This window comes from Gavialis gangeticus, unplaced genomic scaffold (genome assembly GCF_001723915.1).
Source record: "Gavialis gangeticus isolate Ggan-Ray unplaced genomic scaffold, GavGan_comp1, whole genome shotgun sequence".
NCBI classification, from domain to species: Eukaryota; Metazoa; Chordata; order Crocodylia; family Gavialidae; genus Gavialis; species Gavialis gangeticus.
This window is the reverse complement of record NW_017728992.1, coordinates 109440185-109453429: the sequence shown is the minus strand read 5'-3', so window position 1 is coordinate 109453429 and position 13245 is coordinate 109440185. Positions and strand designations below refer to the sequence as shown.

Here is a 13245-nt window from a genome sequence, read left to right as displayed (position 1 = left end):
AGAGAATCATTTTAAAAAAAAAGACTTTCTTCACTTACATAATGGCTGCTAAAAATGCTTGCATTTGAACAAACACATATGACAGGTTTCAGCCCAATGCAATTTAAGAAGGCGGACTTATATGGTCTAGAAAAATGGTGTTTATGACAGAAATGACAATTGACCATTCATCATATATTTGTTCTTTCTGGAGCAGTAATAAAGCCTAAATGAGACTGCACTTTGTCGACAGTACATTTCACCGATTATTGTATATTAAAAATAACATCATTACATTTTTATAGCATTTCACGTTATATCCTTATAGCTTTATAGAAATGAAAACAAATTTGGGGAGGATGGCAGCAGTCAACTGCTGACTGCACAATAGTGTGGGCACAGGGAAAATATTTCTAGTAAGTGTAATACAAGTAGAAATTATGAGACAAAAAGTTGTGGATATATTTCTGTGGAGTCTGGACATCTCTGGGATTAGAGAGGTAGGGATACAATCAACAGGCAAGGAATGTGCCAAAAAACCCACCAAATTTCCCCACACGTCTTCTTGCCTCTGCTATGAGAGCAGAAAAGTCCCACCTGCTCAAATGAGAGAACCAGGAAATTAGAATCCCAAAAGAAACTTTGGCTGGAGCTCCCCCTGTCCCTCACTAGGCCTGTGGCAAATGTATAGGTGACCTGAACTCTCCCTTCAGAGAAAGATGTGTCAAGAGTTCAATTACTTCTATCCACTTAGGATAGAGGACATCTAAAAAGATGTCCTACCAGTATATGCCTCCATTTGCTATTATAACCCCTGTAAAAAGTGAGGATCAGGGACAGAACAAAATTTTGGGCCTTCAAAATTTCCACCCTCCACCCACCAAGTATCCTGAGACAGCTGCCCCCTCTCCCATCTACTTTCACAATTCCTTAGGCATGTTCTCACTCCTGCCTTCCAAATATATGTGGAAAAGACTACCTGGGCTTTTTCCAGATACATACAAAACAAGTAAATCACATCTTTAAATTGTGACCCAGCCACAAATTCAATCACTTAATGGCATGATAAAACAAAGAATAAGCCACTAAGTTATTCTACAAAAAATGTGCAATAAATAACTTGGTGGCTAGGTCCTGTCATGCCACTACTTGAACATGTGGCCAGGTACGCCCCTAAGGCTGGGAGTCCGGTCAGCTGAGGGGGCTCTCAGTTGTGAGGGTATGTTCCTTGCCAGAGGAGCTAACCATGATCCCAGGTTATGGGATCTGCCTGCATCAATAGTAAGGCACAACGGGATCCGAATCACAATCCCACAATCATGCCTCCTGACCTGCACGTGGCATGGCAGCAAGCACTTCTGTGTGGATCACACATCAGATCCCATTGCACCTTTATTTACCTGCACAACTGGAGGGACCCAAAGAGGAGCAGGAATAATGTTAGAATAACGTATAGATAAAAACAGTCCTACAATGGCATAAGGGCAATGGATATTTTTTCAATCACTACTTTTAATGGAGATTGAAAGAGTTGAGTTCTATAGTAGGATCCCAGGCAGATTAAATGCATGTGTGTGTACTTCACCATGATTTACTGACACAAGATTTAGAGCAGGGCTGTCCAACTGGTGGCCCCCAAAGGGTTAGCATGCAACCTGGTGGTTTACAGTACATCCACCACTGCCTTCCCCCCTGAGGGTCACTCCAGCAGCAGCATCTGGGTTCTTCAGGCTTCCCCAGCCTCCTCCAGCTTCTACTTCCTGCCTCCACTCCTAGGGACAGGGCAACCCAGTGAGACAGCCAAGGTGCCAGACCTGCAAGTGTGGCAGGGGAAAGGGCCAGGCTGCTCACATGATGTGCAAAAAAGGCAGAAGTTAGGTGGGGGCATGGGCCAAGAGGGAAGAGGGGTGCTGCGTGTGTAGCGAAGGGGAGCCGGGCTGCTTGCGTTGTGTGTAGTTTGAGGGCTTGGGGCACTGTCTGTGAAGCCAGAAGGAGAGGGAGGAGGCACATTAGGCTACCCACATGGTGGGGGAGGGCCACCCACACAACAAGCAGACCTGTATCTGTGGCCCACACAGCATGCAGCCCCCCGCTAATTGGAAGCTGGGCAGCCCCAAGTTAGAAGAGAAGGTTTTTGAAACATCTTAGTAATTTAAGACCAAATTAAAAACATATTCTTCCTGTCTCCGAGGCTAACAGCCATGCCACTCTCAAAAGATAAAAATTTCCCTAGTGTTGATAATGGGTAACGTTCTTTAGTGAAAGCTAATCCATTATGATCTCTGGCCGTGTATAGACTAAATGAAGGGTGTATGTGCACAACACTTTAAAGCGGGCTAAATGCTTTTGCACTTCTTTAATGGTGTCAAAGTTTGCATGCCTTGGCCGCATATTGCGCATTAATTCCAGCTGCTGTAGGATATTTAGTGCCATAATGCACCTTAAATGACTTGGGGAAGCAGCAAACTAAAACTCGGAGGAGGAGTTTTAGTTTGTTGCCCCTACAGCCGTGGAGCAAAGCACCAGGCTCCATGGCTCTGTAGGAAGCTCTGCAGGCATCCTGGCAACAGCCTGGGAAGGTAGGCTCTGCCCAAGAAAAGCGGAGACTCTGATTCTTCCCCACCCCCCCAACCTGCCTGCCTGCATGAACTGCGCAGAGGCCTGGTGCTTCCCTCTGCAGCTGCAGTTCCCCCCAGGACCGCCCAAGCTGGACGCCTGCAGGCAGGTGCCGCCTTGGGGGGGCAGAAGCGCTGCTGCCACAGAGGGAAGCACCAGCCCCCCTTCCTCTCCCGCCCCCCACAGCCCAGGGACCACTCTGCCCACTGGCAGCTCACCCTCCCCTCCCTACTGCCGGAGGCAGGTAAGTTCAGGTGTGTGCACGACACGGGGGTTTTAAGGGCCCTAAACTGAAGTGGTAGGTTTAAAAACCCACAGCTTCAATTTAGGGCTCCCATTTCAGCTACACATGGCTTATGTTATCTTCACATTAAAAGACTTGAAAAGAAGGCCAGGAGTTTCACCAATTACAGTGGAACTGCATAGAAAATATTATCTCATCTAACAGGCAATCTTACTTCTGTTGATACGTTAAGCGGAGGGGACTAGAAACATGAAAACTATCAATAAAATTGTATTTGCGCACTAAGTTTAACATTTAAGTAATTTTGTCATTAAGTTTAAAATCTACATCAGTTTTCTGTCAGAGAAAACATTCAGTTAAAATTACTAATACCAATTCTAAAAGCACTTAGGGAACTTGAGAATAACAACATTCCTTAAAATACAGTATCTACATTTGTTAAACTCGAGTTAATCTACATCCATGTTTATTCTGTTGCGACTCTCAACACTAGAAAGCATCTGCTCTGTTACAGCAGCCACCATCTCAATGAACACTAAATAAGGAACCAATGACCTAAAGAGCTAAAACCATGAAATTCAACAGGCAGAGATAAAAGACAAGCTCTGCAGCTTGGGCAGTGAGAGACTTGCATTCTCTGGGGATCAAGTGAAGACATGTAGCACATTAACCACCTGAGCACCACCTGCAGCCCCAACTCAGCAAAATGCTTAAGCATATAGTCCCACTGAAGTCAACAAAACTCTACATGTATTTAATGTCAGGGAAGTGCTTGAATATAGGTGCTTAGTGCCTAAATAGTACTGTGCTTTGCTTACCAGTTAAAACAGACATCCCCTGTCTCAAGCAGCTCACAATCTAAACAACGGCTGCAAAGAGCACAACACAATGGGAAACCACACAACTTAAAAATGTTTTAATTTTTCCTCCCACTCCCAATATAGTTATGTCCAGAAAAATGGGTATACAACTAACATGAGTGTTTGCAGGCCTTGTGCAAGAAGTAAGTTGCTATGAAAAGTTTCAAAGGTGAAGGCAAAAAGACAGATGCCTAGTAGAGTGGAACTGAGATGTGGAATATGGAAGAAGGCATGGACACAGCAGTGGGAGAAGGAAACAAAGTAGGACATTGACATAATTTTTGTTGCCAAATACAGAGGCAGAGGGGGAAATGAGATCTTGGGTGGAGCTGTGCATGGCCTTGATAGCAAAAAGCAAAGGGGGGTTACGCTCCCTCTAAGCTGTGTGGTGTGCGCGGCTGCGCAGGCATGCCCCTGGCAGCGCAGCATGAGCGCGGCATGAGGACTCCTGCATGGCTGCACACACTACATAGCTTAGAAGGAATGCTGCTGGGGAGCTGGTAGAGAGATTCAGCAGATCTGGAAGACTGCATAACCAGCTGCATTTAAAACAAACTGAAAGGGAATGGCCTGGGTTCAGAGCCCTGGGAGTGTGGGTTGGAGGCAGAAGGGAGGCAGCGGCTGATGCAGCTGCAGGTAAACATTACTACTAGTATACATCTCCTAGTTTTAATTGGGAAAAATATGTATCTTGCAAGTTTCATTCTTCAGGGATTTGGGGAGAAAAGAAGTCACCGTCAAAAACAAAAGGCTCATCAGCAAAGAAGCAAACATTTTATGTTTCTACTTACCTGCCTGTCTACTTCTGGAAGCAAAAGCAGGAGGTATTGTTGAAAATGCTGAGGTAAGGAAGCAAAGGTGTGTTTGTTTATTAAAGCCCTCAGGTTAGTGTTCACAAGAATAGATCCTGGTGTTTCTATGTCTATATCCTCAGCTTTGGTCCATTTCAAATGACCTAAAGTAAACAAAACACAAATTTTACTTTACCATAGATACAAAGGGGAAAGGAGCTAGTCTTCTTTCAAACATGCTTTTCATAATATGCATCTTATGTAATATAGGGCTCTCCAATTAAGTAGGACTTTGTAAAAGGAGAATATACAGTCCAATTAAGTAGGACTTCGTGAAAGGACTTTTCTTGGAATCTAGGAGCTTCATTCTATACATCCCATGTTTATTTCCTCATCTTCCAGGGCCTCCACATTCCAGTCCACATCCTAAAAATACGATCCTACTTCTTGTTCAACAGATTTAAGATTCAGCTGAACAAGCAAATGCTTCTGTCATTTCATCAACCTATTTATAAAGCAGCTATTGCCAAGCAAAATTAAATATAAGAATGAACATTTGTTAAAACAAGTGGATGAATCATTACACAGCATTAAGATTTTATCTGTGCTTCTGCACCTGCAGCCAATCATTGTCCACATAACATTCATTAGACTTATCCATATGCTACCTCTCTTCTATTAACTATTATTCTCTCTCAAAAGGTGTGGTTTATTTACATTTGTAACCACTGTGACGTCTAAGTTATTGGTGACATTAACTTACTGCAGAGAACTTTGTATTTCTGAATGTTCATAGAATCTAAAAGATGTAAAGAACATACCGCAATCATGCACTAGTCTGCTAACAATTGGTCAAATGGCAACAAGCAGACTCAGGAAAAGAACTATTCAGCTCCAGCACCTCCAAAAGAAACTCTAAATTCCAGGTGAGATTACAAGAAGATATTTCAATCCTGATAGAAGCACAAGTATCAGAGAGAAACTACAGAAGCATTCCCATTATCACGTTTTTCTTTTTTAATATTTCAAATATTCCACAAAAGATAAAGTTTATCAAAATCACACTTAAGTGCTAAGATGAGTCATACCAAGTTCCTAGGGAGCCTCCAGGAGAATTTCTACATTTTTCCACTTTTATTAACTATAAGGACACTATGCATTTTTACAGGGCCTTTGATCTGAGACTCTCCAAGTAAGGAGAGTAAATATCCCTATTTAATAGACAAATGCATTAATCTCTCTTTGCCCAAATGTCAGACAGCTTTAATGGCAATATCAATAAAAATGCAGAATTCTTTTAGATTTCATAAAAGCCTTACAGTTTAGCACGTATTAGAAAGCTAAAATTCTCTGTTGAAAAGAGAGAATGAAAATTTTGCAGATAATTTGAAAATGTGCAAGTTTCTCCTTTTGAATGAAAAGAAAAACCACAGCCTCTCAGATTTTCTTGCTATTTTTTGCTACTTTTTAGCACATAATAAGACAGAATGAGATTAGGGGTTAGTCAGTATTCAGCATACTGCAACCTTATGCAACTTTTACTTCCAATGCACTGTATTTCAGTACAGCAAAAGCATCATTAAAACCAATGAATGCCCTGTTATAAAGGACAATCGTGTGGAAGAAGTGCTCATTTTAATGAGTGCATCACATTAAACTATCTTCACCATCTGTTCAACCCACCAACTATAAATGCAGAAGGAATATAATTCCCAAGTGTAACATGAGTAAGTATGATATATATGATTTAAATGCATGTGTGTGTTCTTTTCTTTAACCAACATGGGATGCATCTGTCTTCATTTTTTAGGTGTAAATTAGAGGAGAGTTGTTTTCCCTTGCTCATATAAATAAAACCATAAGAAGGGTTATTTTGCTCTTCAAAATATGATTGAGTTTAACGTTGCAGAATTGCTACTGAAATACCTTCTCTAGCATGAGAGATTATGAAGTGACACTAGGAGATGCCTTATTACTGTGAAAACCCAAAGAAATAATCAGAAAATTGGTCCTCCATTCCAAAACATTGTCCTGATCTCCTTGTATTACTACCAAATGTAGGGTATAAGACATTATACGAACAACTGCTTTAAAACCATAGCATATCAAATACAGATTACTGGGTTGACAAAGTTCCAATGAAACTTAGAAAAGCCATTTTCCTTTTGTTCAGGATGATGTTTAACACTAAAATTAGATTATCTATCCTGTGTTGTCTTACAAAGGTAGATCTCAAGGAGCCAGCTTTTGACTATTATATGATTGCTAACCAAGAGTCCCTTTCATTATTAGAGCTCTGGAAACTGGAGTCAATTAAAAACAGAACCTTCAGTTACAGACCCTGCCTTGAAGATAGGAAAAGCTTATTCAAGCTTACTGAACTGACAAAGGAAAATCTAACACTGACACCAATAAAACTGACAACATGGTACAACTGGGCCAAAACAATTAAATATAAAAGTGGAAGAGCTTTGCTTCTGCTCCAGAGAAGCAAGATTAGGTTAGATTGCAGAATGGAGGAAAAATGTAAAACAGGAGATTTCTATATTATGAATTACTTCACCCAATAAACTACAAAAGAAAAAACTACAATGTGTGCTTTTATTAAAAGGGTTTAAAATGAACCTCATTTACATTCTGGTTTTCTTGCAAGTGCTATATCAGAAGGCAGCCCAGGTGAAATATACTGGACATCTAAAATCTCTGGGAACTCAAGAGTCAAGCATTCTCTGGAACTGAAGCAGGCACAGAATAGAGATTTGTACTTATTCTTACAGCAATTTAATTATTTTGCTAGTAATCCAAGCCATACTATGGCACTAATTCACACAATAGTTCCCAAGATCCATAAACCCATAAGACAAGTTCAAGTATGTATACAAATGGATTGTACCTTTGGCAGAAAATAAAAAAGAAAACATGCTTTCCTTAAAAGTTATCGAACCTTAGTAGCTATTGCATAGACAGGGAGAATTAGATTCTGTATATACTCCATAAAAATTCAATGTCACATCTATGTTTGGTAATTACCCACTGGCAAGAAATGACAAAATACTATAAAACTGGATTTGGAAAAATATATTGTAACTCTACTACTAAGCAAAATCACTGGAAGATCACCTTGGACGCAACATCTGATTGTATACAATAGAAGTTGTAACCTGCTGGGATTTCTTCCAGTTTATTTATTTGTTCTACATGGGATACCAGATACTCTTCAAAGATTGACAGATGATCAGCTGACAGATTGTGTGTTAAAAGGAGATACATAAACGGGAGACCATGCTGGTATTTAGCAGGACTCTGATAGAATATTTGGTACGCTTAGAAGTAGTAGTCTAAGATTTGGAACAGACTTAATAAGCAACCTGGAGAAATGATGTTTAATAAACAGAGAAATAAAATACCCATATCTTGGGTTTACTGTGCACAGCTGACCTAAAAAACTAAAGCAAGACAAGCCAGATCATTATGTAAACACAAATTTCCTAACCTAAGGAAAAAATTGCATCCTTTTCTATGATTAGCCTACTATTATAGTGTTTATTCCCAACTTGTGCAAGATGGCAGCTGTACTAGAATATCTCAGTAAAAGGAGGTCAAAAGGATTTAGCTCCTTGCCGAATGCAAACAATCATTTTCAGAAATAATGAAACAGTTATGGATTATTATGTTTAAAAAAATCCAGGCTTTGAAAAAAAAATCTTCTGCATACAGATGCTTCTAACCTTGGTATAGGAACAGGACTGAACCAAAAATACCAAGAAGCAGAATACTATATTATGTACACAAAGAGAAGGCAGTTCCCTAATGAACAGAAATAGTCAACATTAGAGCAAGAATATCTGGCTATCAACTGGGGTATTGAAGAAGTTGCTCTATGATCTCTTAAGATAAGATTTTATATTAATTAGAAATCATTATTTATTATCTTGGATAAAGAATATAGAAAATAAAAATGTCTAGATTACTAAAGGCTATTTAGGACCCCACACATACAGCTTTAAAAAATAGATGGGTAAAAAAAAACCCCATGAAAATGAAGGGACCATATCTTAGTATAAGATGAAATACAACTGAAGAAACAGGTTTGGTCCTGACAGGACCATCCTCTCTAAAAAATAAGAATAGAGAAGACAGAGGGAATGCACAACTGAAGGCAAGAACACCTGCTAGCTAGTAAAAAAGGATAATAGAGCAATCAGCAGCTAGCTGCATATTCGTCACATTGCCCTAAAGCTTCTTGGGTTTGTCATATTTAAATAGACATGTGCCTCAGAAAAGCATTCTGGGAAAAATATTTCAAGAAGAAAGCAACTCTACAGGGTTCAGAGAGATGAAATAGCCACCAAAGTCGTCATGCTCCTGGCGAAGAGCCTCTCTCTGAACTGAGAATATCAGTATCTTACAATTATAGCAAGGAACTTCCTACATGAAGGGTACACTTTAAAAAAAAGAATTAAAATATTATAGTAACAAACAGGTACAGAGGGTACCTCAGAGTCCTACTCACCTAAACCAGATTTTTTTAATCTCTTTAAGTGCTGACTTGTTTGTTTACCAGTTGGAGATTTTTGTCCATGTTTCATTTCTTTATCAGAACTGTCTGCTTCACCATTTTTAGATTCAGACCCTTAAAAACAGAAAAACAGTATTAAAGTAATACATTTTCTACAACCCCCAAACAAAAAACAAAAATAACATTTTTTTTTTAAATCAAGAATGACATCTACTTTGTTAGTTACTAAAACATAATGCACTTTTTTGGTCACAATGCAATTCTGCAGCACTGGAGGAAATAGAAGTAAAAGCTCAATAAATCAATTAAGTGTTGAAAACTAAAGTTTACTGAATACTGCAGTCAATAAAGATGCTCAATGATCTAATATAAATAATGGTTTACTATTATGCCCAGGAGATATCTTTAAAAATAATTAAGCTCTACGTTATGGGACGCTAAAGCAATCTAAGAAAGAAAAAAAAATCATTCCATTGCAGAACAACTGTTACAAAAGAGGTATGCTTGGAAAATACAATTATCTGCAATAAACACAGATGTACATCTCTGTAGAATCCTTTTAAAATGAAGCAGCTAACAACCAGAACTAAAGGTCAAGGTTGCGCTGTGGTGATAAGAATGGTGCCAGAACACAAAAGCTAATAAAAGGATCCTGGTATTGCAATGGAGAATTGAGAGACAAATTCACACTCACAGAAGAGCTGTTTTTTTTTGATGGCATTGAATGCCAGCATGTGGTCCCCTCCATTAGAGTTCTGCAGCCAAACAAAAATGTTACTTTGCATTCCTTTAAAGCTGCTGCTAGTATCAATTGTCATTTTATTATGTACTTTCACTTCTTTATTAAAATAAAGGGAAAAAATCCCTCCCTCTTTGCCCATTTGAGTCACTACATTTAATAAGGAAATACAGAAGTTAAACAAAACCACTGTGTGGAAACATTATTTTTAGCAATTCTAAATTTTGTATGCTACAGATCTCACTCGGAGGAAGGCTTTGTGACTAGAACTGATCTTGCACACAGTCCTTTAGCTATTTACCTGAAGGTGAATCCGACTGCTCATCAGACACCTTTAATGGTGTCAAAACAACACGAGGAACAGTCTTGTTTACCATCATTGAGACTCCATTTCTTCTTTTCTGCTGTTGTCTTAAAGCCTATAAAATGATAACAGAACATAAAAATGTAACAAAAATACTGCTTGTAAGTGAATTACATGAGACATTTGCCTATCATTAAACTGAACCCCCTAAAATAACTATAATTTACATAATTATTGATTTGACAAGACTTCACACTAGTCCCCTTTATGTCATTTTCCTTTAAAAACAAAATCAGGCTTTTGGTTATAAAGATAAAGAAGATGCACCTCATATCATTTTCCAATACAGTTTTGACAACAAAGAAGCATATAACTGTTTGCTCTACCTTAGCAGCACAACATGATAACCCAAGGAATTTGAAACTAAGACTTCCAAGTAAAAAAAATGTAAAATAAATGTTTCAAAACCAGAATAAAAATATATGTGTCTGCACATCTCTTGCAGGTGCATCCTCTCCAGTATACTGCTCAGTCAATCAAGTTAACACAGAGTGTCATCAGTATGTACAGCATGTAAGGACTACAGTATTGATGCACTCACTCAGCCGTGAGTAGTGCTGCACAAAATCACTGAACATGGCAGGAATCATTTATTTCTGTGAAGGGAATCAGTCCTAATCTTGGAAACCTTGCAGCACTTGGCTTCTGTCTGCTTGACTTTGGGCATTAACCTTCAGAACACGAACATGATGGTGTTCTGGCAAATCTTGGGGAAAATGATACACGAATAAATCTCTACAAATGGGAGTGCTGCGTGTTTCATAAATGGATCAAGTACAAGGGTGATAATGTAATACAAAATATTAAAGTTTAGAAACAGTGATCATCTACCCAATTGTTTTATATAGACATTGACACAACATTCAAGGGTCTTAAAGTTTAAAAATATAAATATCTGCCAGTTAAAAATTAACAAATAATGAAACCCTGGAACAAATCAGAATGGACTGGATTCAATACTGATTTTTTCGTCTTCTTTTTTTTGTAATCTCAACAAAACATTTCATCTTTCTCCCTGTGATTTGTGAGGACAAGAGGATATGGTGGGTATGAATTATTCCTTTAGCTTTTACAATCAAAGCTGATGACTGATGAAGTTAATTCTTTCATAAAAATTCTCTTGTAGTATGTTTGTAAAATATTTTAGATAGGTAAAACCCTTCAAAAACCTAAAGCAACAATTTCATCCCGTTCTGCTAAATAGCATACTATAAAACACACATAAAATTAAATATACTATAAAATACATTTGTACATATCATTAATACATTTCTAGGACACTTTTCAAGCCAAGTAAGTCCTGTACAATAAAATACAAAATACAATATTTGAAATCAAATAAGAGAGAAGCTGCTCACATCCACATGACCCACAGAGTTAACCACAAACAGAAACCAGTCCAGTGAAGATCAACCTCAAATTTCACACCCAACTCAGCAGGGGCAGTTAGATGAGCATGTAAATAATGGAAAAAAGCTCCTTGAACAGTTCTTTCAATCCATAGTTTCACATGGATAAAATTCAACCAAAATGTCCAGCATCCAAATAACAATATCAGTTAGTAAATGAAAATCAGCTCATAACAAATTAACTGAAAAGGAAGCTAAGGTATGTGGTGGTATCAGAATACTGACGTATCTACAACTGCATACCTCTGTGGCTTATCCCTGTCAGCTTCACACATTTTCAATGGCAAGAAGAAAATGTAGCAAACAGCCATAACTACCCACTGCCCCTCCAATCAAGACAATCTCAACTTGCCTCCACAACCAACTTGAATTTTGTCACCAGGACCTCATGACAAAGGGAATTTTCTGTTACATTTTATGTGCAACCCAAAGGCAGATCTGCTTTCCAAAGTAACATAGCTTATCATCACTAGATGTGCACTAATACATCGGTCCGATATTGGATCGGTACCAATCTAAAGATAATTGCTATATCAGAAATCAGCCCAACGGGGCTGATAATTTGGCCGATAAATGCCCGCGCTGTGCACACCTGCAGTGCAACATGCTGGCAGCGAGGAGCAGAGCCAGCAGCTTCGACAGCTGCCTCAAGCTGGTAAGTCTTGTGGTGGGAGTGGCAGGGGAGGAAGGGGGCGCAGATCAACACCCTTTGCACCAAGGGAGGGGGCAGGAGCAGGAACAGGTGTTGCCCAGCCAGAGTGGCTCCCAGGGGAAGGGGGCTCCCATCGCTGATTGCACCTTGGGAAGAGGGAGAGGGCACGTGCCCCTGGATCTGCACAGAGGGGTTGGGTTGCAGCTGCGGGCTGGACCCAGGCTGCGCAGGGTGTGGTCAGAGCCGGCACTGGGAAGAGGCTGCAGCAACCCCAAATTTTGCCACAGCTCCACTCCCAGAGCTGCTACTGCACGCCCACCCAGCACAGCCCAGGCTCAATGCCCACCTCCACCCACATGACAGGAAGAGCCAGGGCTGTGCTGGGCAGGTATGCAGCAATGGCGCTGGCACCAGAGCAAAATTTGGGGTGGCTGCAGGCTCCTCCCAGCATGGCTGGCACTTGCTCCAAGCCCAGCCCTGACAAGGAGAGCCCCATGCAACCTGCCTAAAGCCAGCAGCTGCAGCCCCCCCCCCCACAGATCCAGGGGTACCCCCACCTTCCTGGGGTGCAGGCAGTGGTGGAAGCCGTTCCCCACAAGCCACAGTTCTGTCCTGCGCCCATCCTGGCTAGGCAGTGCCTGCCCCGCCCCCTCCCTCACCACAGGGGGTGTTGATCTGTCCCCCCCACACCCCTTCCCTCCCCTTCTACCACAACAGACTTATCAGCTGGAGGCAGCTGTATTGGAAATGGGATCAGTATCGGCCAATATGCCTCCTTAAATATTGGCCCCCAAAATCTCTATCAGTGCACCCCTAATCATCACCGATTCATACTGACCTTAAACGAGGTTGCCACGATGCAAGGAAAACAAGAGATGGGCCATTTTCTATCAACAATAGAATTTAGTTCATTTCTATTTATGCATGCATTTCTAGCATGACCCTAAGCACGATATCCAGGCATCACTAACAAAATTATGGGATTTTTAAAATTCTGATACAAAGATGGGTGGGTTGTTTTGGTGGTGGTGGGTTTTTTTTTGTTTTTTGTTTGGTTTTGGGGGGGGGGGGG

The 13245-nt window shown here is 40.2% G+C and overlaps 1 protein-coding gene across 1 annotated transcript in view; it reads right to left on the bottom strand.

The window, feature by feature from the left end:
* Positions 1-13245, bottom strand: part of ASXL3 (additional sex combs like 3, transcriptional regulator) — a 232441-nt gene that overhangs the window by 72904 nt on the left and 146292 nt on the right. The window contains exons 7-9 of the mRNA XM_019526804.1: positions 10050-10167; positions 9004-9123; positions 4491-4654 (exon numbers count right to left, since the gene is read on the bottom strand). Coding sequence (XP_019382349.1) covers positions 4491-4654; positions 9004-9123; positions 10050-10167 — 402 coding nt within the window. The remainder of the gene's footprint in view (positions 1-4490; positions 4655-9003; positions 9124-10049; positions 10168-13245) is intronic.